Source organism: Hakea prostrata, chromosome 6 (genome assembly GCF_041222555.1).
Source record: "Hakea prostrata isolate BN-2017 chromosome 6, UWA_Hpros_2, whole genome shotgun sequence".
Taxonomy (NCBI): Eukaryota; Viridiplantae; Streptophyta; class Magnoliopsida; order Proteales; family Proteaceae; genus Hakea; species Hakea prostrata.
Window position 1 is genome coordinate 24,347,779 of NC_142605.1, and position 25,376 is coordinate 24,373,154.

The 25,376-nt window shown below is 37.4% G+C and overlaps 2 protein-coding genes across 3 annotated transcripts; one reads left to right on the forward strand and one right to left on the reverse strand.

Moving 5' to 3' along the window:
- Positions 1 to 1,749: 1,749 nt before the first annotated feature.
- Positions 1,750 to 3,861, reverse strand: LOC149012782 (uncharacterized). Its single transcript, XM_089159363.1, has 2 exons — positions 3,342 to 3,861; positions 1,750 to 2,560 (listed from the first exon to the last, which is right to left on the reverse strand). Exons 1-2 carry the CDS (start codon positions 3,822 to 3,824, stop codon positions 1,991 to 1,993), a joined length of 1,053 nt encoding a protein of 350 aa, XP_089015489.1. The 5' UTR covers positions 3,825 to 3,861; the 3' UTR covers positions 1,750 to 1,990.
- Positions 3,862 to 20,846: 16,985 nt separating this feature from the next.
- GH9C1 (glycosyl hydrolase 9C1) lies at positions 20,847 to 25,048 on the forward strand. Of its 2 annotated transcripts, none has more exons than XM_089157887.1 (10): positions 20,847 to 21,343; positions 21,435 to 21,647; positions 21,751 to 21,951; positions 22,284 to 22,373; positions 22,755 to 22,919; positions 23,073 to 23,196; positions 23,334 to 23,497; positions 23,718 to 24,051; positions 24,211 to 24,306; positions 24,459 to 25,048. In XM_089157887.1, the coding sequence occupies exons 1-10, from the start codon at positions 21,131 to 21,133 to the stop codon at positions 24,746 to 24,748; spliced, it is 1,890 nt and encodes a 629-aa protein (XP_089014013.1). In that variant the 5' UTR covers positions 20,847 to 21,130; the 3' UTR covers positions 24,749 to 25,048. The 2 variants fall into 2 exon arrangements, with proteins under 2 accessions (XP_089014013.1, XP_089014015.1); XM_089157889.1 differs by having other exon boundaries at positions 20,848 to 21,343; positions 24,462 to 25,048.
- Positions 25,049 to 25,376: the final 328 nt, after the last annotated feature.

Here is a 25,376-nt window from a genome sequence, read left to right on the forward strand (position 1 = left end):
AGAAGGGAGTGATTTCAACGTGGTCTTCTTCTTCTTCTTCTTCATTTTTTTCAGTTGATTTTTATTTTTAAAGTGGAGTGAAACTTTTTTTTTTTTTTTTTTTGTATAAAGGCGCTTTTTATATATAGGGATAGAGATATTACATATGCCACCGGCTGGAGTTAAACCCATGACCTCTCCACTGAGAAGCAGGTTTCTAACCATCCTACTACTCCTCCATTGACAAGTGGAGTGAAACTTGGAAACTAATTAGTCGGATTTTACAGTAATGTGAGTTTCAAGTTGGGTAAAAAATGAATTGTTTTATCATAGCCTTTATATTAAAATAGGACACATGACATTCTCTTAGGGCACATTGGCACTCTATGTATTAAGTGTGATAAGGATGATTTAGTTGGAAACCTTTTTAGTGCCCTTTTTTATCTTGGATATACACAATCTAAAATAGATTACTCTCTATTTTATCTTCTTATAGGGTCTTCATATACTTTTATGCTTGTTTATATTACTGACATTTTAATTGCTGGTTCTGACACAACTGTGATTTTCAACTTAAAATCATTTTTTCAATAACATTTTTTTTCGCTAAAAGGATCATTATATTAAGCGAAGAAGAAATATTAAAAATACATAAATTAATACCGTATAAAGAACCAACCTCCCTTACCCGCAACAACTGTTGCCCCCAATACACCTTTCCTCCGTTGGTTCTGCTCAGATTAGAAAACCACTAACTTATAAAACGAAATATTGATTTGCTTAAATATTTCCTTGGTATTGAGGTGATATATTCCAAGAAATGTATTTTTCATCAACCAATGAAAATATACATTGGAACATCTTAACTGATGTTGGTTTCATAGATGTTAATTTAACTCAATTTCCAAGGGAAATAATTCAAATAAAATGAAAAATAATAAGAAAGAATTTAAATTAAAGATAATTAAGGAAATGATGAAAAATCATCATTATCAAGCTTAATACTATGGGCGATATCTTCCATAGAGAGGATCCATCTCCAAGATGGAGGCCAACCACTATTTTAAAATAAAGTAAAAAATTCCATTAATATTAAATTGAATTTAAAAATAATACAAAGTATTTTTGTGTTTGTTTTTTTGTATAATTACTATTGCCCCCTGTACTTTCATTTTATTACTAATGTATCCCCGTACTCTTCAAAATTACTAATCCAACATTTAATTTTGTTTACAATTACTAATGCCTCTCTACCGTTAAGGTTCGTTAGTTTACTGATGATGTGGCATCATTATATTTTCTTAAACACCCCCCAAAAGACCTTATACTTATCTCTTAATTTTTTTACCCTTTTGTCAAGTTACAATAGTACCCTTAAATAACCGTGGAGAAAAAAATAACCATAATTTGTTTTATTCTCAAAAAAAAAAACCGCCAAACAAATAAAAAATGATTGAATAAAATTCAAATAGAAACCGAACAAGAAGGAAAATCAAATTTAAGTCAAATTGAGAACTGAGTATCACCTACAATACTTTCAAAACAAATGAAGTTGAGTGAATGTGGGAAACCAAATCGGATTTGGATTTTGCCCATTTCTTTAATTCAAAATAAATGAAGTTTATGATAAAATTAACATGTAATCTGGTTTTTATAAATGTGGTAGTATTATCTTTTAATTTTTTAATTTTAATGAAGGACAAAATAGACATTACATATTCAAACTTAACATCTACTTATCGAACAATAATAATTGTGTAAAGAATATTAGTAACAAAACTAACCTACAACGGACAACAATGATTATCCTTTGTTTTTTATATATAAGTTGTGTGAACAAGTAAACAATCAAACAACCAAAATTGACTGGCATCCCCAGCAGCTTCAGAGCTTCTAGAATCTGCTGACTTTACACAATTAGCCTCTTTATTACACCCAATTTACAAGATTTAAAAAAAAAAAAAAAAAGAAAATAAAAAAACCAAGTAAATGAAGAAGATGTCTGCGAGAATTATCGAGACGGCGAAATTCTGGTGCCGGCATGGCGATGACTTCTCTCTAGTAATCCTTCTAAGACCACTCTTTTCTTGTACCCTTCTGAATCAAAATCCGGCAATTCAGAAATTGATTCATTTTCAGCAGCAACATCGTCGTCGGATTTCATGGCTCTGAGGCGAGGTCCGGCATAAAGCGACATTGACGTGCAAAGGATTGCAATAATCCGACCAGATATCGATAAAAAGACCAGAGTCACCATTAAGATCGATAACCCAACTACCACCGGATCAAAATTCCGGCTGCGTTTATCCTCTCGTGATGCACGTTTGTTTCCCTGATTTTGAGAATTTCTGGCCAGATGTGATAGCTTCCGAGGATTGAACGGTGTGGATGGAAGTGATTTGCTGAAAATCAGTGCACGACTGCGATTCGGATTGTGAGTCGGTGAAGTGGATTGGCTGCTGGAACTTCTTTTGGGATCAGTTTTCCGGCAGGCGATGATGGGTTTTAGACACGTGTCAGGGAGAATATTCTCCTTGGCACGACACTCGAGCATGGTATTTTGTAAGCTTTTATTCTTTTCCTACACATCAACAAACAGTAACCAATAAGAGAAATAGACAATTCGAACAAAAGAAGTATGTGCTCTCCCAACGTACGTTTCAGAGAATGAGATTTACTAGAGTTATTTAGCGTGCCGTGGTCCATTTCTACATTCATTGATACCTTGAGTTAAGTGTCGCATGTTTTGACAATTTTCAATTTTACATGTTCTTTCACAATCATAAGGGATGAAAAGATTGTTCTTAACTTGTGTGGGGCCTTATCTAAACTTACTAGGGCTAAAATGACCAATCAATTTTAAGCTTCATTTTCAATGAAAAAGAAGAAAAGAATAAAACAAATTGGCAAACTTCCACCCTCGAAATTAACGACGGATGAAGTAGACATGTAAGACTCTCTTCACATCTTTCAATTAATTTTTTGTAGTAATGATTAAAGGACCCAAACCTCTACCTAATTGGAGGATTTCGAAAGTATAGTTCTCTTATAGGTAAATATTGTGAAAGAATGATTCAGGCTTTATATTCAATAGGTATATGTGAGTAGAAAATTTCAGTTCAAGAATTTGTCAGAATCTTAAAGAAAACATGCAGGCATGGCCAGATCTCATATCAACCAAGATTTGCTGGACACGAAGAATTCCATGTAGAAAGCGAGAATGATAATTTCACAGGAGATCTGAAGGATGAGTTCTAAAACCCTAATCACTGATTCACTGGTCACAACTCACAACTCACAACTGGGCATGATCAATCAATCGATCGATCGAGAGTGTTAGAAAAGGAAGTAATTTGACATACCTTTGTTGTTGCTTTGTGATTCTCAATCTGATCTTTTACGACAGTTATCTTCGGCTTCTTCTGCTCTACAATGGTTGGTTTCCAGTCAACGACGACGATCCCGGAATCAACAGGAACAGTCTTGGTAGATGAACTCTTGATCCGAAACTGAGGCCAAAAAAACCAGCTGATCACTTTCTTTTTCCGGCCACCGGATTTGGAAGTTTCTAGCTGTTTTCTTCTCATTGGATTTGGACATCCCGAAACAAGCAGTGAAGGAGAAACAAGAGCTGCTGCTGCTACTACTGCTTTTGCTTCCTTTTCTTCTTCTGGGTTTGGTTTTAGTAGAAGCTGATAACATTTCATCCATGAAAGGAGAGAAGAAGAAGTAAAAGAGGAGGAGAGATCGAGAAGCTTAGCATGAGGATAGAATTGAGAAATGGGAAGACTTTGAAACATATGGTTTGGGGAATTGGAATTTTGAAAGCTGCATTTCTTGTTCATTACTTCTTCGAGGAAGAGAAAAACGTGAAAAGTTTTAAAAAAAAAAGGGATTAGAGGCTTAAATTAATGAAGGTCCACGGATTAGGTCTGAGACGACTACTGACTGGCTTGGCCAAGGCCAAGTCATGGCAAGCCATGACGACTTCTCAGTTTGAATGTTTGGTAATTGTTGCCGCGTTTGGATGGAGTGAAATTGGAATTGGATCAAAATCAGACAAAACCAAATTTACGATCCGTCGTGGTCGTGGCTTTCATGATTTCATATGGTTGGTTTTGCATGAGGACATGATCCAAACTCAATGAAAAGTAGAGTTCGACTTTAGTATTGTGCAATTAAATGCATTGTATTACAAATCGTCGATATCATTGAGATTTTGAACTCGATAGTCAGTTTCTCAAAAGTATGGAAATACATTTTTTAAAAATGAACGGTCGAGATCTTGATTTGTTTAGATTGCTATAGGTATTGGGCAGCACCTAAGCAATTTTTAGAAAAGTATTGTGATGTAATGAAATACTTTTTTGAGATTGGTCATTTTCTATTAAGTGGAATGATTAGTGAAGTGAAATTGATTGGCTTATAAATTTAACAGAATTGTAGGGGATGATATGACTTGAGCATTGATTAGTGTTTGGTTGCAAAATTACCTAATCATAGAAAGTTAAAAGACAAGAGAAAACACCTAATTATTGAGGAAATTGGCTCCAACAGTTTCCAAACATCTAGAACTTCAATTTTGTATTTCTATTTTTATTTGTTGGAGATTGAAATAAACCTTAATCTACCAATACAGTGTTTGGATGGTAGAAAAATTAAGATTACGAGTTAAAATCAAAGGAAAACTTTTTTTTGGTGGGGGTGGGGAGGAGGTGAAAGATGATCAAGGAGGGAGACTCCTTTAATACTATTTTTAGTTTTCAAATTTTTTTTTCAATTTTTTTTTATTGAATAATTGTATTGTCGTAGATTACAAAGTTCAATTATCATCTTATTAAAAAGCCTCCCTCACCACCCAAGTCATATCAGTTTTTTCAGAATGTTTTACTCAATAAATTCCAATAAACTAAAAGTATGTGTAGTTGAATTACAACAAAAACATATTCGAGAGGCAATCACTTTAGGCATTATTTTTCTACAACTAATCATCATTTTTTTTTTATATAAATGACAAAAAACAATACCAAGTCTAATGAAAAAAAACACGTCTAAATGTACGTGCAACAAATCCAACATTTTTTTCAAAAAATTTCATCCATATAACAAAATCCTATAAAAAAGTCCTCCAAGGATATGATCAAAGTACACGTAAACTACACCACGACTCATAAGAGATTGCTTCTTAAACAAGAGTCAATATTATTCTTTTCAAATCTATCTCCATAGTAATTGTCAAAATTTCAATGATAAAATTAAACGAATAAAACTACTACCAAGTCCACATCACACATGAAAATTAAATTACCAATTGATACCTTTTCTTGGGGCATCTAGAAGTTGAAATTGGAAGGTAAATCTTAACTCTTAAGTATGTGTAGTTGAATTATAGCAAACACATATTCAAGAGCCTATCACTTGGGCATTATTTTTCTACTACTAATCATCATTTTTCATATAAATGACAAAAAACAATATCAAGTAATTGTCTCTAACGAAGAAAAAAACACGTCTAGACGTACATGCAGCAAATTCATCCATATAACAAATCCCATAAAAAAAAAAAAAAAGTCCTCCAAGGATATGGTCGAGTTATGTACACGAAAACTAGACCAAGACCCATAAGAAATTGCTTCGTAAAGAAGAGTTTGAATTATTCTTGTCGAATCTATCTTCATATTAATTGTCAAAATTTCTATGATACAGTTAAACGGATAATACTAACACCAAGTCCACATCACACGCGAAAAATTAAATTACCAATTGATACCTTTTCTTGGGGGCATCTAGAAGTTGAAATTGGAAGATAAATCTTAAGTTTTGTAGTGTTGCGCATGGACATGATGATGCTAGAAATATTTCGAAGTCAAATTTAGCTGTGAAATTTATTTTTTGGTGGAGGCTGTGAATAGAGTATACAAGAGGCCCCATCCCAAAATGAAAAATCCTATTTATTGTGGATTTTTAAATCAATAGATTTTTCTCCACGTTTTTTAGAGGAAAAAATTTTGAAGTCATGGGTGCATGTATATGATGTAACAACTGTTCTTACGCGGATGTGGAGTTTGACTAGTGGCTTGGATTCAGTGATCACGAGGGCTGACTCAACTCTAGGGAAGAAAAACCATTTGAGTCTTTGAAGTTTAAGAAGTGAGGAAGTGATTCAAAGTTTGAAGAATAGGTTTTGTTGACTAGGGGCAAAGCCAGAATTCAACATTGGGGGTTGAATATGTGTGGATCAATGTAGGACCTATTGTGGGTCTTATTTCAGAATATGTTATTATATTTTGAGATGTGGGATCTATATTAAAAATTTAGGTAAATTAATAAAATGACTAAAATATAGATAACACAATTATAAGTAAATTATAAAAAATAATATTATAATAAAATAGGCGCTAAAATTGTGGGAGAAATTATAAGAAGAAAGATAGATTTGAAGTCTATTAACTAAATATGGGATAAACATTCAATTTATCATAAATTAATTTTAAAAAATCAATGATTATGATTAGAAATAATGATGTATGTTAATGGAAACATCCACATAATAAAACTTAAAATTTTAAATTGCTATTAGTAGGAATCGAAACTTTATGAGAAAATTTAGGGATTCAAAAATAAATTAAATGATTACGTATTCCAATATGTGTTAACTACTCCAATATTTTGTGAGATGTGTGAAAAAAATATATATAAAAGAGAAAAAATAGAAATAAAAGATGAGATTATGAGAAAATATGAGAGAGAATATAAGGAGAAATTCATGGATCATAAGTTAGTTTTTAATTAGAATATAATATTTTATTCCTTAAAACTAGGAGTTTAATAGTAATCGTGAGATAATGATTAAGAATGATATTTGTATCCATCATCTTTATCTTAAATTTTTATTTTTAATTTTTGGAGGGGGGCCAAATGGTGGTATTTCACACGTAAAGCGAGAAAAATAAGGAAAAATATAGGATTTTAAAAATTTTAAAAATCCGAGGGGCCATGCCACCTCGGGCCCCAACGTGGCGGTGGCTCCGCCACTGTTGTTGAGGGAGTAGATACTTGATGAAATGGTCTAGACAGTAAAGGTTTCTTGAAACCAATCCCATAGTCACCTTAGTTGACAAATCCACTTCATTTCACGAGCTCGACTTCAATGATGCACAACATTGTGCAGGGAAATCTCAACTAAACATGAAAATGATGGAGATGATCATGAAAAAGGAGAAAGTTTTTGGTAGAGAATGAATTTATTGAAAAGAACTGATTACAGTCATAAGGGGTGAAAATGATAAAAGACGCATTGAAGTAGAAATGACAACAATAGAAATAGTGGTGGTGTTTATAGAGATAACAATCATTGAAATTTTCTCAAATATATTTGATCATAGATCAAAGATTTATTGAATTTTTTTTTCTCCTGCTCCCACCATTGTTGATCTGGTTATTGATATTTGTTTCAGACTTAGGTGGGATAAGCTGTGGCTCAATTGGTTTTTTTTCCGGTTATGAGTATTTCCTGTTATTAAATATAGAATGCTACAAAATGTTTGCATTTTTTTCCCCCAAGAGTAAACGCGTGAACCCAGATGAAATTCTGTCTAACTATTCTATATTTTGATTAAATGAACTCAAGATCTGTCCCCAAGAGGCACTCATTCTACTAATGAGTCTATTTCCATCTCCCATCGTGCCCTAGAATCAATATTTGTATAATTGTATCTCGAGTGAGACACATATTTGATACCCCTTTGATTTTTTGAAGGTAGTGGTACAACAGTGTACTTATATACTAAATAGAAAATTAAGAGATCTTAAAAAACAAAAAATGCTGAAAAAGCAAAGGAAGTAAGGAACTAAAAGGCTATTGAGAATTTGTATTTGTTTATCAACGTTTTTATTTGGTATATGGTGCACTACAATGCACCGCATAGAGTCTATGTGTACGGCTAGTGGTGGAGCCACGTTGGGGCCATGGCCCCTCACTTTTTTAAAAACTTTAGTTATTTTCTTTATTTTTATTAATTTTTCCATTCTTACATACGAAATATCTCCCTATTTATTCTCCTCCTCTCTGTTCTTTCTTTACATGTGGTTTAGAAAAAAAGAAAACTTGAAAAGCTAAAGGTAAGGAGTTTATTTATTCATAAATCTTCTCCACAATCACTATTCTCTCACTCTTTCTCCATTTCTCTTTCTTGATTTTTTTTTAATTTGTAATTATATGGTCTCTTTTACTTGATTATTTTTGGTCATTCTTCTTATTTGATTTTTATGTTGCGATGAGGATTAAACAACACCAAACCGGGTTTGACCTCGATTGGGTTTGTAACCGCGGTCAGGTTTGCAATCTTGGTCGAAGCTCGCTTAAAAGAACGAACCAACAAGTAACGTGAGAAAGAAAGAACTGAAATAGTTATAGAAGGGGGTGTGATCCCTTAAAATTCGGGATTGATGATCATGTCCCAAAAGGTAACAACCACTAATTCCGAAAGAAAGGTAAAACCCTATGATCGGCGTGGCCACGAAGGAATATGGTGGACTAATCCAATGGTCTAAGATGGAAGGTGAATCCTATATAAACTAAGGATTAATGCACAATGAAGGTATCTAAATCGTTTCCCTCTATTAACATTATTAATTAAGCTCTGCAATCAACCAAAGCATTGTGGTGTTCTACTTTCTAGCTTAGCCTTCGGATGTGGTTACCCAACCATGTGGTCGGCCAACGTTGAAGAATCCGATGCCTAGTAGTTTTTGGATGCATCATATTGTGAATTGAATATTTATAATTTGTAAAGCAACCAACTACAATGATTCGTTTAGTTTGCATCCCTTTTATTGTTGAAATCATTTTATTTTTTTCTCCCTTAAATGCAGATTGGTAATGAAACTTTTCTTTTTGGCAGGAGCCAGGAGGCAACGAGACTTTAGGGAATAAGTAAAAGGAAAATAATAAGTGATTGATGGTCTAAGTTAGAGATGATTGCAGATTCTTTTGCAATACAAAATCCAGTCCTTTCTTCCAAGCTGTTAAGAGAGTCTCCAATGAGATTAATGTTTTGATTCTTCCGTTGCTTTGGCTGAGACATGTCTCTTCATGGATTAGCTCAATGAGATTTGACATGCAAATGGAGGCGATTTTGGATGGACTGTGGTAGTGTTGTCTCCTCGCGGTGACAAAAGAAGTGCAACTACAACAAGTTTGGTCCAAGACGTGCACCAACAACTTCTAGTAGGAGATCAAAGTTCAAATACCCTCTGGACCAAGGGCGTAGCCCTGCCTATTATGTAATACACCCTCCCTAATATATGAAAATTTTTTAATTTTTTTTTTATAGTAAAAGAAATTTTTTTATAAAAACTTAAGCAACACAGTTACTACATACATGCATACTATAGTTTGTATGAGCTAAATTAGCTATGCACGCAAATGTTTTCTAGATGGTAGGGGACTTAAACATGGTAATATGGGTCTTAATACAATCTTTTAGAACAAGCAACAAAGATATAAGATTTAGGGGCCAATTTAAAGTTTTCATCTCAGGGTAGAAGTTGGCTAAGTTTTCTTCATTGCACCAAATCTCCTTTAGTTCGACTTTGTGTTGATCCGCAGCCTTGAGTCCTTCTAGTATCCTTTGTATTGTGGCCTGTACTTTCGTCCCTAATATATAGAATTGCCTCTTACCCCCCCCCCCACCCCTTTCCTTGGAAAAAAGAAAGAAAAATAAAATTTAGGACTTACCTAACTATTTGCCCACTCCCAGAGAGCAGTGTGGCCATACCTTTTTTGTCCTTCTATTGCTGGTTTTGTCGTGGAACTTGAGCTCTACTTGGGTGTTGTGCAACAATTCAGATCAAAATTTGTGATTTAGAAGAAATCTTAACCACTCATTTTGCAATTAAACTTTACACCCAAAAAAATAATCACCAATGCAAAAAGAATGGTCAAGATTTTGTCTTGGCCACAAGTTTCGATATGGACTGTAGGCTGCATGGTGCTGCTGCAACATTTAAGCAATTTTGATCATCAATCTATTATATTTGGGTCGTTCCCATTGTTTTCATTGCTAAGTTTCTTAGATAGGGAGATCGTTCTACTGAGTTCTACATCACTCCCCTCAGATGTAATGTAGGTTGCCAAATTTGGGATTTAAATCCTTGGCGGCCAAATCCCAGCAGCCAGTTTGGATGGCCGCCAAGTGTCAGCGGCTGAGGTGAAATCTCAGCCGCTAACACTTAATTGGTGATTTCTCAAATAAATGCGTAAAACCATCACAGGCTAAATAATAACCAAACCGGTCCATTGTTTCTTTAATTTTTCAAAATAAAATAAAGTATAAAATTTAATAATATGTTATAAACTAATTCTATTCATTCGACGGAAGAAAACAAATCAGCGTCTTCTCTAGACAGAAGAGTCGTTCCGGTTGTTTGATTTGTAAATACTATTTCAGCAACGCACTATTGATCAGCCACTTGTAAAACCAGTTGAGTTGCAACCTAAAACTCACAATGAGACTCAAGGGAAAACGTTTTTGCCTTATCAATCCTTAACATGATTTTTTAAACAGATCAAAACCAACCCATGTGTCTGACCCACTTCTATTCAAACTTAGAATGATTTTAAGTATGAAATGAACAGATATCCATGTGAAGATGGTGTTCAACTTCAAGTTTTAAGTATGAAATGAACAGATATCCAAACGCCCCCCAGGTTTTCCCCTACCATCACTATAGTGATTTCTTTGATTCATGCATAGTTTTCTTTGTTTGTTGGGGGCTTCGTGGACAATAAACCGCATCCAAACCAAGAAATCGTTTTTTTGCTAAATAATCCGTTTTCTTGCTCTGATCTACAGGCCACTAGATCTAGGTGTTTCTTTATGTCTTTGTTAGCCAAATTGTTGAACTCTGTTGTAATTTGATCTCAATTTGATCTCTGTGTTTTCTTCTTGGAAGGCATAATATTTCTAGTATCTCTTTTACTATTAAGTAAGCTGATATTTAAGTCCGGTTTTTTCACACCTATTTGTTACTGTTACATATATCCCCCCCCACCCCCACGCCCACCCCCATCCTCACATGCGGTGTGGCCGCCCGAAGCCAGAATTTCTTCGGAATGTCAGGGGAGTGAACGGGAAGTTCTCGATTCAATGCCTCAAAAAATCTCTTCACAAACTGAAGCCTCAAGTGGTGTTCCTGCGACACAAATGAGCGATCACCACATCCTCTCAATCCCAACGCACACCAAAGACTTCCTCCGATTGGATCACTAACAGACAGGGATCAAAGGCTTAAAAGGTGGATTGATGACTCTCTCACAAAGATCTTTCCCGGCGCTTGTTCAGCGACAACCACACGGTATCCGGGGACCCTACCCTCCCCCGGACGCAACGCACGCACCACCAAATACACGGAAAGGGTTATCTTTGGGAGAATTTGGACAACTATCTTGACCGATCAACACTCGCCATTGCGGAGATTTCAATGAGGTAATCCCGCGATAACAAAGGGGGCAACCAAGCAACACCCGCCTGCAATCATTCCTTAAATTGGTGGACCTCACCCGTGGAGGTGAATGCCCCAGGATCCTATACCGGACCAACGCAAAACCTCCCAACCACAAGGAGAAACGGACCACGCTTCATAAGCCCGAACGGCGGCCTCCGACACCAATCCGAAGACTCCGCCGCCGACCATAACCCAACCCACCGGTGAGGAACCAAAGCGAATGGGGAAAAACTCCACTACCAAATAGCGGGCACCTCCACCCCGCCAAAAGCGCCGAACCGGGATGCTAATAGAAGTGAACCTTTGATAGGCAAACTTGCTAACCCTCAGATTCCCTCGCTGGAATACTCCTCTTTGGAAATGTAAATGAACTTTCACCGCTTACATGTGAAATCGACGGAATCCACGATGCCCCGACACCCGTGATAAAAGAAAAAAGACTCCTTTCTGGGCCCCGATGGGAAGAATCTTGGTTCAAAAACGAACCCAAACACCCGCGGGTGATAGAAAACTAGATTTTATCACCCAACCCAAAATCAACAACCATAGAAGGAAAAGAGCGTGCATCGGGGAACGACTATACGGAACCCCACCATATGCCCGCTTCTCCCAACACAGAAAGACTTGTTTTCCACGCAACCCTGGACACGCATTCATCAAAACCTTCTCCCCTCGAATGAACTTGAGAACCCGGAGTTGTTAACGCATCCCAACCATTGAGGAAATTAAATCGGTGTCTCCGCGGGGCCTTACAAAGCACGGGAAGTGACGGATTCAATGCTTCTTTCAAAAACATTGGGATATAGTTAGCATTGATATCATGAACTTTGTGGAATCCTTTTCACCCAGGGACCCACCCCGGGGAACAAACCACACACTCTATGTTTCAACCAAAAAAGAAAATGCCGGGCAAGGACGGACTCAGACCCAAAGCCTGCAACGCACCTACAAAACATGCCAAAACCGCCCACGACTAAACGTCCCAAAAAATAACCCCCCCCAAGGAGCCGTCCAAGCGGCAAATCACCGAGAATATTTTCGGCACATGAAATCTTCCACCTTGAACAAAACAAAAGCAAAGGAGGATATGAGCCTAAAACCGAATGTCCAAAGCTTATGATCGAGCGAGTGGAAGGCAACAGATTTGCTCGCCGGGTTTTAGTCAAACTGGTGCAACCGGCTCTCGCAACGGCGGCCACACCGGCAAATAAATGGCAGCCCTCGGGGTACGGGATCTAGGGGAACCGGCAAGGGTGCCCCAAGCCCGACCACCATCATGGAAGTCTTGTCCAGGATCCTCAAGAGATAGGAGGCTCAACATGTTCAAAGGAATCAAAAGCAAAGACGCGGAAGTATCTCACCCTCTTTGCGGATGATACGCCTCTTTGTAGAGCGGAAAAGGAGGACATCCCACAATCAAGGCAGCCTGGAGCCTTCACGGACATCACGGCCAACAGATTAGCCGAAAAAAGCGGGCGAGGAAAGTAACACAACCACAAAACCCAAACCGCGATCGGGAATCTCGGAGATGAAAAAAGATGCCCTATCTGGAACCAACCCTCCCAGGAAAACCAAAACAAGAAATCCAATATCCGGACAAGATTAGAAAGGTTGCATCATGGAAAGCTCCACCCCCCTGGGGAAGAGAGGTACCAAAAACGACCCAACCAATCCCCACATAGCAATGCCGATTCCCAAAAACAGAAAAGATGACTCCCCGCAAAGATCGGCTAGGCAACCCAACAAAACAAAAACAACCTAACTCTTGGGACAAAGTGCAAACCAAAACCTTTGGGAGGCCTAGGTTCAAAAAATGGAGGACATCAACAAAGCTACCTCAAGCAAGGATGGAAGCGACGAACCACATCCAGTGGGCCAACATCTGAAAGCAAATATCCCAACCACCGCAATCCCAAGGTAAGATTTAAAAGCGGCGGGGGCGCACAGACACAACCGACCCCAAAAAATGTTGAGCGAAATGTAGGGGACGGGAAACCACGGACGACCCTGGCTACCGGGAGCAAAAAGTGTCAAAGAACGTTCCAACACACAAATCCGGATGCATGATACAACAGTGCTCAAATGTCACAAACAAGCGAAGGGAGTACCAAACCAACCCCACCCCACCTCACACAATCTAACATCACAGACCAGGCAAGACCAACAAATGGAGACTCGCAAAGAGGAACGACGAAACAAAGATATGAAACAATGACAAACGAGTGAAACATGGTGGAGAACCGGAAGATGCAACACCCCAAACCAAACGGCGCGAATGAAGGGCTCCAACAAAAACAGTGGTTCCCAATGGAAGATGATAAATGAAAGATGCGATCTATGCAATAACAAGACGAAACAACGGCACACCATCTCATGCGAATGGACGAAGAGAACGGGCAGCAGGACCCCAGGCGGAACGGAACAACGCACGAGAATCAATACTACACTGTGCAATCATCGCAATTGGTCTCCAACCGGACATGCAAAAATAGAGTGGTCTCAGCTTGTGACCACGGTACCATCGGAAAGAAAGAAATAATGCAATCTTTGGAAAAACCAAACCCAACCCCACAAAATGCAGAACATAACAAAATGGTTCTAGACATGAAGTGCTCACCATGCCTAAATGATGATACAAATAACAATATCCGGAAGAAACAACAGATTGTAGTAGTATTACTAATGAAAAGCTTTGGCGGGGGTTATAACAAAACAGACAAGGGGGAGCGGGGATTATGGAACAGGAAAAACAGTGGACAAATGGGGAAGCATGGCAAAAGAACAATGGAGGCAAAGTAAAGGCGATGAAGGAAGGGGAAAACCCAACCAAAAAGAAGGGACAAGAGGAGCAACACCCCAGCAGCCTCCCAAAAACAAGGACATCAAATAACGACTTGGTAGATATTAAACCAAAAACCCAGGATTTTGAATAAAACCCGACACACAACTTTGATACGGCACAAGGAATATTGGTAGCAACAGCTGGAACCTAACCCTCAAACATAATGAGGCACATGCATCTTGTTTTTAATCAGTAATGATAGTTTGGTTTTTCTTTGATCAAAAAAAAAAAAAAAACTTCAAGTTTTAAAACCTCAATAGCTAGCAAAGTAGATTGCTTGCTTTCCCATTACTTTCCACAATCTTCATCAACCTTGACCCACAGAAAGGTTCTTATATATCCAATTCTATCAAAAAAAAAATTCTATAATATGGAGATATTGACACCCATATGGAACAATCCCTCTCCTCTAATAAAATAAGTATTTTGAACCGATCCATGAATCCCATTTCTTTTATTTATTATCATGCACTACCCATCTCGTCAATTTGATTGAATAGTTAATCTTGGTTTATGGGTCAACCTTCTATCATAAATTAAGAAAAATAGCCTGTTGAGTTGGGGAGTTATTGCCATTTCCAAGCAGTTTCTTCAAGCTTTTATTCTTTGCATGACCTCCACACGGTTCTTCTCATGTAAGCAAAGCCCAAAGTTGGTGGAGATCTAAAGTGAGCCTGCATGAATCCAGCTATAAAGTATACGATTCTCTCTTATCTCTCACTCCACAGGAGCAAGCAGGCAAACCCTTATATATAGAAAGACACTGAGCATCAATTCACTATTCAACAATTCAGATCTTGATCTTCTTGCAGTTTTGGTTTCTTGAACCCCAGATATCACAACAAGGAGAAATTACTATATCTAACAAAACTTGACGGTAAGCACCTCTAGGGGGTGAGAACCACCTTCGCCGGAGAAGACGCTGATTTGTTTTCTTCTGTCTAATGAATAGAATTAGTTTATTAATATTATTAAATTTTATATTTTATAAAGAAACAATGGACCAGTTTGATTAAACTAAACCGGTCCATTATTAAGCCTATGATGGTTTTACCCATTTGTTTGGGAAATCACCAATTAAGTAAAAAATCAACATATAAAAAAAAAATTATTCGCAAAACAACACCCTCCATTTTTTTGGTTTTACCCATAGGTTTTGTATTATTTTATTTTTTTCTTTGTTTTATACAGCAGCTGGATGGCCGCCGGGATTTGGCCGCCGAGGATTTGAACCCGTGGTTGTATGTTTTTCTCTTTGAATACATTTCTTTTCTTTAAAATAATTATAACAATAATAAAAAATAAAGAAAAAAAGAGGAAAAAGAATCCACCAAACCTTGGATTGAGCATTTAGACCTATCTTAATGAAGAATTTTTGTATTAATGATTGAGATTTGCCACCAAAAATCCATTTTTTAAAAACCAAAAGAGCTTCTTCTTTTAAATAGAAAATTTTAAGCTACTTTTTCTTTTTCTTTTTTTAAATGGACTCTCCCATCCATTGAACCCGTTGCAATTGTGGATATGTTTTGATGCAAACCTATTATATGGTAGTAATGTAAACTTAAGTAGGTTCAAATCTCTATCGCCCTACAACTTCCCCCTAGCCTATGAGCTAAAAATCCTTTTCTTTAATGATAACTGAAGGGGAAAAAAAATAAAAAAAGGAACTCAATCAAGATGATGAAACAAATCAAGCTTTCACACTTGTTCTTCGCCACTCACATGTCTTAGTTACAATGGCTTGAACCCAAAGTCCAAAATTTTGGCAAAATATGATCAGATTTTGATTCCGATGGTATTTTAGGTCATTTTGGGCTCAAATTTGGTGTTTACTTTAATTTAATGCCAATACTTGGTCAATTTGAATTATTTCTTATAAATTATTCTATGCAAATTCCCCTTCCAAATCACATTTAACATGTTACCTTCTGAAATCTAAATCATTGGAAAGCTTATCCATTGACCTTGAAGATTCCATTATAAAATCTCTTTATAATTTAAATTGTTTTTATAAATTCTTTCATGTATATATTATTCCCTAACTACATTTGGCACGTTGCCTTTTGAAGCCCAAATCACTAGGATATAATTGATAAGATGCTCATTGATCTTGAAAATTTTGTTACAAAATGTCTTCATAATTTGAATTATTTTTAGGAATTATTCTATGTAGATTCTCCTCCCTAACCACATTTGGCACATTGCTATTTGAGGCTTGAATCGTTGGGATAGAATTGGTAAGGTTGTCTATTGACCTTAAAAATTCCGTTAAAGCTTGTTTGGTTACATGAATCTACAGATTTGAAATGAAATGGGATTTCAAATCTATAGATTTTAAATCTACAAATTCATGATTCAAAAAATTAATTATTTGGTTAGCCTCAAATCTATCAAAGTACTTCATAGAGTTCTGTTGAGTTACGTTGTGTAAATCTGTAAATTTCATCAATGTTATACTTATAATGGAATTCATGAATTTCACCCAAGAATGGCTTAATTCACGTATTTAGGCAAAAAAGTGAAATTCAAAGATGGTGGGCATTGTAATGGATATGGGCTGGGCAGTGTTGAGTTTTGTAATGGATATGGGCTTTGTAAAAGTGGGTTTAGTAATGTAGATGGGCTCAGACGTGGTAGGTTTTGTAATGGATATGGTTGTGCAGTGTTGGGTTTCATGCTGATCACATTCCCAAACCATGCCTGAGAGGTATATATATATATTAAGAAGCTAAAGTTACGTTTTTTTTTTTGGTAAATGGTACTACAATTCAATCTTCAGGACAAAATGAATTATATTGTGGCTTCTGCCCATGTCAGTTTCTCACCTGATAAATAAAACTAATACTTAGTTGGAATGTTCCAAGGCAAGTGGAATTTGCATGGAGTAATTAAATTGTTTCATAAATATTATTGAAAAATCAATTTGTCTAATTGCTCGTCCACCCTTGAACTTTTTATTGGTCATAATCTACCATTAATTTCATTCACATGAGGAAAAGGAATGAATGGTTTAAGAAAATGGATAAGAGAAAATACAATTCTTCTCTTTTTCATTTTCATATTATTCACAGAAAAAATTATACTAAGAAGAATGGTTTCTTTCGTATCGAAATTGTACCGTATTATCTACTATATTTACACCGCTTTTATACCGAAACGTATCATTCCATTTTGTGAAATACTGATTTTTATACCATACCATATAAATCCGGTATGGTACGCTTTCGATATGAGCCTTTTGAATTCGGTATGGTACCATACCGAATTGACACCCTTACTTTGGCTAACCGATAGAATTTAAAATTTTCAAGAAGATGAATAAAATGAGATTCGATGAGTGAGATTTTATAGAATATGATGATGGATGGAGCTGAGAAGGAAACTATTGGTTTTTTTTAATGGAAAATTAACGATTGGATTCTCTACACGGTGTTGTTTTGCGAATAAATTTTTTTTTTTGAAAGTTTTGGTAATTATTCATTCTTATGAAAACTGAGACTGTTTAATATAAAGATGCTTATTATTAATATTTTTTAATTATGACTTCTCCTTTACCAATATTTAATAAACGATGAGTCTTTTTTGTAACCAATAAATGATGAGTTAGGATGTCATTAATATTAATTAATTTCATATTTGTTAAATATAAAATTATAACTGTCGACATCATTTAATCATGTTTATTAACTTAATGAATAAGGTATTAAAAAAAAAAAATATATATATATATATATATATATATAGTCATGTCTCTTGAGTTCATGCTTTTATGATAGTAGTATGATATAAAGTGAAATGACTGTCCCGTCCTTATGAAATACACCAAGTAACATTTAAGTGTTCTTCTTGTAGGAAATATATATTCTTTTAGGCATGTTTGGTTATATGAGTTTAGAGATTATTTTTTTTGTGGGAAAAAGACTTTATTTATTTAATTGAAATCCCCGAGGGATCTTACACATTAAAGAGTCAAAGAGCAAAATCCAAGATAAAAAGGGGCAGGGGGTGGGGAGAAGCGGTACATGAACTAATTTTGTGAAAGGGCCGCTGCTTTTGCAAGTTCATCGACTGCAAAATTTTATTGTGAGGGATGTAGGAGAAGGATCATTCTGTAAAGGACGCGCTGAGCCGGCGGATATCGGATATTAGGTGAAAGACTTTCCAACTGCTACAGGAATTTGGATGCATGAGAGAGTGAGAGAGAGAGAGAGAGAGAGAGAGAGAGAGAGAGAGAGAGAGAGAGAGAGAGAGAGAGAGAGAGAGAGAGAGAGAGAGAGAGAGAGAGAGAGAGAGAGAGAGAGAGAGAGAGAGAACAAGTGATTGGTTGTCGCTTTCCACTTGGATATGAGAAATCTGAAAGTCGAGGGCGAGGCTTAGGCCTCATCAAATCACCTGTGCCTCAACTAGAAGAGAGGCTTGACAGCCGTGCCTTGGCCAAAAGCAAACACCACTTGATGAGAAGAGTCATGTGCGAGTCCACCAATTTTTGAACTTGTTGGATTAGTAAAGGAGGAGCCGTCCACGTTAAGTTTGATCCTGCCCGGAGGAGTCGGTTCCAATCTGATGGGGGGGGGGGCGAACTCGTGGATTGCATGTTGTAAACGTAGCATGACAACTTGATGCGTTGGGGGCTAAGAAGAGTGGATAATCGAATTATAATATCCAAAAAGAGCCCAAAGGGCAATAAGGGTGCGAAAGTTTTGTTGTATGTGAGGGGAAGAGCAAGCTGATCAAGTGATAAGGGCTTGTAGTTGGTGGTCGAAAGGATGTGTGGGATCCCATCGATGAAAGTTAAGAGAATGCCAAAGGTGGTTGAAAAAAGGACATAGGGTAAAGAGGTGGTGTGCTGAAAAAGTGGGGTGTCCACAGAGTCTACAATGGGATGGGACATTGTAGCCCCTCGCAAGGAGCAGGTCTGCCGATAGTTTGCCCAAAATAGCCTTCCATAGGAAAAAGAGAATTCTAGGCGGGAGGGGGAGGTGCCGAAGCTGGAGCCAGTTGAGGTTGGATAATAGGGAGGGAAGGGAGGGCGATGATGTTGCCAATTAGTAAGCCGAATTGACAACGAACATGCTTGAGGGAAATGGGTTTCCAGATGAGGCGATCAGCCTGGGGGAAAAAGGGGTAGTGGGATGCTGAGAATGTCAGTTGTGATGTCAACAGGCCACCAGTCAAGAACCTTATCCGTATGCCAGGAAGCGGTCTCGGTGTTGATGAAGTCTGAAACTTCAATGGGAAGAGAAACTACTCTCTGGAGGATGATTTGGGACTCAATTAAGGTTCAAAGGACTTGCTAGTGATCCATCCCCAATATGAGGAAGAAACCTTGGCGTAAAAGTTCCCAAGCTTTGATCAACGATTTCCAGCCCCATGAAGCAAAAGAGGAGGAGGGAGCGTCTAGGAAGGTGTCATTCTTAAAATACTTGTGTTTCATCAATTTACCCCCATATTGAGGTAGAAGGGTTAAGCAATTCTCATGCCTTCCGAGTCAGAAGAACGAGGTTAAAAGCATCACTTTTTTTTAGGTTGAGGCCACCTTCTCTAGTCGAGCGATAGATGAAATCCCAAGATATGGTGTGGACATGCCCTTTAATACCATTTGAACAAAAGAAATCTCGAGAACGCTTGTCAAATGAATTGGTAATCGAGGTCGGGAGCTGGAAGCATGACATAAAATGAGTGAGCATGACAGTTAAAGTGAATTGAATTAGGACCTTTTTCCCCGCGTAAGAGAGAGAGTTTGCCCTCCAGTGTTGAAGCCTGTTATTGACCCTAGAAAGCAATGTAACACAGTGCTTATTCTTTAGCTTAATTACCAAAAATAAGAGGAATTCCGAGATAGATGTCCAGTTTCGTTGTAGGGGTGATGTGGAAGTGTGAGGATAGTGTTCTAGAGATTTCAAATATCTAGAAATTCCAAATCTATGGAATCATAATTCATAAAATTAACTATTTGGTTATCCTGAATCTATGGAATGAAATATGTGGATTTATCCTGAAAATTATTTGGTTGAAGTGATTTTTGTGAATGCGCAAATATTTATAATAAAGGTGAAATTCATTTCACCCCTTAAACATGAATCTACATATTCATGTTTTTAGTGTAAAAATATGAATCTGTAAATTTCATGAATCTATGAATTTTCACAACCAAACGAGTATAAATTTCGCATTCATGAATCCAGAGACTTCAAATCTTTAAATTCATGTAACCAAACATGCGTTTAACTAATTTTATATATATATAAGAATTTCATTTATATATTTCATGTCTGTGCTGCACGTACCCACATCATTTAGATCACAGAGGGGTAGTTTCGGAAGCAAGAGCGGTGGCAATGTAGGGTGGTAGCTGATCAAACAATTAAATTATAACAATTTCTATAAATCATGCTTCCTCTCTAGAGTTGGTCAATCAATCTAACGGCCATGATTTATTAATCTGTTGACTAGTTCTATCTTGTGTTCCTTAATACGTTGCAAGCTTGCAACAACCCATCAGTTCTCTCACTTCATCTTTTCTCCTGTGTTGAAATTCCATGAGAAGAGAGAGAGAGAGAGAAGCAGCAATTCATGAAGACGTGGGTAGCTCTACTCTCTCACCTCTAGAACTCAACGTGGAAGCTACTACTCTTTGTTTCTCCTCTCCCCGTTGATTATTCCATAATTAGATTCTTGATTATCTGAAATTGCAGGTCTCATGCCTTGTTTGTTCTTTCTTATAAACCAAAGACACCTGAACAATTTCCTCTGCCACACATTCTTTCCAAACGGTAGCTGAGTTTGGAAAAACGAGTCATGAGGACTCATACATCCTTTCTCTGCTACTTAGCCATCTTCGTCGGCTTACTAGCGTCGCCGGCGATTAGAATTGCAGTTGGGTTCGACTATGGAGATGCGCTTGTTAAGAGTTTGAAGTTCTTTGAGGCACAGAAGTCTGGTAAACTACCAGCTCATCAGCCAATCAACTGGCGAGGCGATTCTGGACTCAGTGATGGGTTTCAACAAGGAGTGAGTCTCTGTTCTCTTCTTCTCTTTTGACTCACTCACTCTCTCACTCACTCTCTAATGTGTAATTGGATTGGAATGAGAGGATTTGCAGGTGGATTTGGTTGGAGGGTATTATGATGCAGGTGATCATGTCAAATTTGGACTTCCAATGGCTTTCACTATAACCATGCTTTCATGGGGAGCTATTGATTTCAGGCATGAAATCTCTGCTGCCAATCAAATGGGAAACACCTTGGATGTCATCAAATGGGGAACTGATTACTTCATCAAAGCTCACGCTCAACCAAATGTTTTATGGGCACAAGTAAGATCCAATACATTCAACATTTGAATGAATAAACAGTCCTCACCGAGTCAACTCATTTGAATATCGTAATAAACATGTGTTCATCAATGTACAATGTTAGGTTGGAGATGGCTATTCTGATCACCTTTGTTGGGAGAGACCAGAAGACATGACAACATCAAGAACAGCTTTTAAGGTTGATGAACAACATCCAGGTTCTGATGTTGCAGGAGAGACAGCGGCAGCCATGGCTGCAGCATCATTAGCTTTTAAGCTTTACAACTCTACGTATTCGAATCTCTTGCTATCTCATGCAAAGCAGGTGAGAGCAACAAGCTTGGCGATACATATTCATGTTAGATATAGCCGATATGGTATACATCAGTATATATAATATTTGATATGAGACGATACGATACCACACAACACCGATACAAATACTATAAACCTTCGAGATAAAGATCATGTACAGCACTCACTAACCTATCAACTACGTGACCAGCACGTTGGCCTGCACCTCTCTCTTTCTCTTTCTTTTGACCACGACTTTCCGGTTCTGGGTCTTTTTTGGACCGGTTTGGTTTATTTGGTTTGACAAATTTCTGGTTTGGTTTATTTTTGTTAACATATCGTCTTCCATGAAACTCATTGCAGCTTTTCAGATTTGCTGATACTTTTCGAGGTCGATATGATGATTCGATCACATGTGCGCAACAGTTCTACCCATCTGCGTCTGGCTACTCTGTAAGAAACATCTCTCTCTTAATCTAGTGTTTGTATTGTTTCTTCTTGTGATTGTTCTTTCTCATATACTTCTCAGTTGGAGAGAATGAAATTGAACCTTAGATAAAGGTTCCTTTCCACAAATATCCTTCTTTTTCAGAGAACTGCTCCTTTGGATTTGAGGGTTCTCCAAAATTTTCGTTGTTTTGGAGCAAAAATGGTTCAAACATAGATCTATCTAGGGTTTTATTTTGGAAGGATGCTTAAAGTTTCTTGGGTAGTTGGGTACCTATTACAACTTTCAAAGACATGCTTCCTCTACCCTTACCTAGTCTGTATAGAGATTCTCTTAGTCTCTTTAATTCAGCTTACTGTTTCTGATTATTTGATTATCTGGTGAAGGATGAGTTGTTATGGGCTGCAACCTGGCTCTACAGAGCAACAGGGGACCAATACTATCTCAAGTATGTATCTGACAATGCTGTTTCGTTGGGTGGCACTGGTTGGGCTATGACACAATTCTCATGGGACAACAAATATGCTGGTGTACAGATCCTTCTTTCTAAGGTATATAAGTAACTTCTTTTCCAAGATTTTCCACTTTGATCATTTCAAGGACTACTCTGCCCAACTTAATTACCCCTGGTATTGAAAAATGCTTTCAAATTCTGCATTACTTCTGCAAACAACTGCTCTTAAAGATCAAATGTTCTAATGCAGATATTATTGGAAGGGGGTGGTGGCTATTACACTTCTACTCTAAAGGAGTATAAGGTGAAAGCCGATTATTTTGCTTGTGCCAATCTGCAGAAGAACAATGGCTATAATGTCCATTTGACTCCAGGTACTTCTAGTTTCTAGTAGCAGTGATCCCTTTTTGATTTGTCAGCACATTTGAATGGTTAGTGAAAAGGGTGCCAGTCTCTTGATCTTGATTAGGATATGTGATTTTTTTTTTTCTTCTCTTGGCTTTATTGTTAGGGGGCTTGGTGTATATACAGCAGTGGAATAACATGCAGTATGCTTCATCTGCTGCATTCCTTCTCGCAGTCTACTCTGATTACCTTTCTGCAGCAAATGTTGTGCTAAGTTGTCCAGCTGGTCAAGTCCAACCTGATGCTCTCTTGAAGTTTTCTCAATCACAGGTAGTAGTTCTCTCAGATTAAGTTGGTCTTAGAAAGATAAGAGCATGTATCAAGAGCTGAAAACGAACACTCTCTCAATCCATTGCCAATGATTGATGAACCATGGATATACCTCAAAATCTAACTCTTGCAAATTCCTTCTCTAGTAATTCTTGCTCTTCTGATCAGATGCTTCTCTAAAATTGTTACTAATGACCATGTCGTATCTACTCTTAACCAGGCTGATTACATTCTTGGCAAGAATCCCAAGTATGTAAGTTACTTGATTGGGTTTGGAGAGAATTATCCATTTCATGTTCACCATAGAGGTGCTTCAATTCCTTCTATATTCTCTCTTCGAGCTACTGTTGGCTGTGTGCAAGGGTTTGAGGAATGGTATAATCGCCCCGAAGGAAACCCTAATGTTCTGTATGGAGGACTTGTTGGAGGCCCTGACATGAACGATGGCTTCTCTGATGAAAGGTCCAACTATGAACAAACTGAGCCTACTATTTCTGGTACTGCTCCTCTTGTAGGGCTTTTCTCCAAGTTGCAGAGTCTCATGGGAACTTCAGGTTTGTACAATTGGTTTTGAGACATGCTTCACTTCATGTGTCCAAAATGTCCATTGCAAGCATGCATTTACATATCCAACTCTCAATGTCAGTAAGATTCTTAATTCTTTGTTGAGATAATGGCATATTGTCTAAGCTCTCTTCTCCATAAATTTGCAGGTTCATATCACAAGCCATCACCCGTGCCTCACCGTACAACATCACCAGTACCATACCACCATAAAGTATCACCAACACCCCACTATACACCATCAAGTAAGTAGTAGACTTATTTCACTCAAAGACCTTAAGAAATTTGTTAAACCATCACAATCTGAACAGTTCTAAGCTATTTCAATATGTTCGGATAATTCTCAAATTCTGTCCTGGATTGACCTTAATGGGTTTGCAAATGTTGTGACTTCTAGCAGAGATACCAGTCGAATTCCTTCACTCAATTACGGCTACCTGGAAGATCGGAGAGATGACCTTCTATCGCCATAAGGTTGTCATCAAAAACACATCTATGAAGCCAATCACATACCTGAAACTGGGTTTCAAAAACCTATCAGGGACAATATGGGGGCTTTCTTCAATTGGAGAGAAGATGTATGAACTTCCTCATTGGCTCAAAGTATTGAAACCTGGTTCAGAATGTATGTTTGTTTATATTCAAGGAGGACCTCAAGCCAAGATTTCAATATTAAGCTACCACTGATCACACCAGAAGATGACTCACTCTCAAATACAGTGAAAGGAACGAGAAAACTTACAGTTCAATGAGGTTCTTATACTGTCACATACATAGTCATTTGCTAACCGCTATGCCCAATGGTGGTTATTAGGTCTCCACATCAGAATATCAATGAACTATAAATTTTCTCTAGACTTAATAGTTTGTGATGAAAATTTTCTTTCAAAACAATATGGAATGTTTTCTTCTGTATGTACTTTTTGAGTGATCATTGCGGATTACTTCAATGTCGAAGGTAAGCATCAGGCTAATCTTTGCTTAATTTCTTAGCACTGGTAATCCTTGTCACTATATATTAGGTATTTAGGCATTTTAACTGATCTCTCTTTTTTTTCTTTTTTTTTGGTTTGCCAACCCCGGTTTCCAAGGCTTTGCCCTGACTAATCCGGTGTTCAACCTGGGTCGCACACCTGGCTGTGGTGGGTGAGTCTACCAGCAGGAATTTTTTGCATCCACAAGGTTTCGATACCGGAACCTTGCTTAAGCGAACCAAGCTGCTTATCACTTGGACTAACCCCCATTGGTAACTGGTTCCTTTTATACTTGTATTAATCAAGTTGAACAAATCTTTCCATGTATGGCCAGGATTGGA

Bases quoted from the DNA above. Each gene is read 5' to 3' on its own strand.
- LOC149012782 (XM_089159363.1), bottom strand. From the start codon at position 3,824: ATGAACAAGAAATGCAGCTTTCAAAATTCCAATTCCCCAAACCATATG. The intron at 2,561-3,341 runs GTATGTCAAATT...GTTGATGTGTAG, and splicing joins ATCACAAAGCAACAACAAAG to GAAAAGAATAAAAGCTTACA.
- GH9C1 (XM_089157887.1), top strand. From the start codon at position 21,131: ATGAGGACTCATACATCCTTTCTCTGCTACTTAGCCATCTTCGTCGGC. The intron at 21,648-21,750 runs GTAAGATCCAAT...GTACAATGTTAG, and splicing joins CAAATGTTTTATGGGCACAA to GTTGGAGATGGCTATTCTGA. The intron at 21,952-22,283 runs GTGAGAGCAACA...AACTCATTGCAG, and splicing joins TGCTATCTCATGCAAAGCAG to CTTTTCAGATTTGCTGATAC.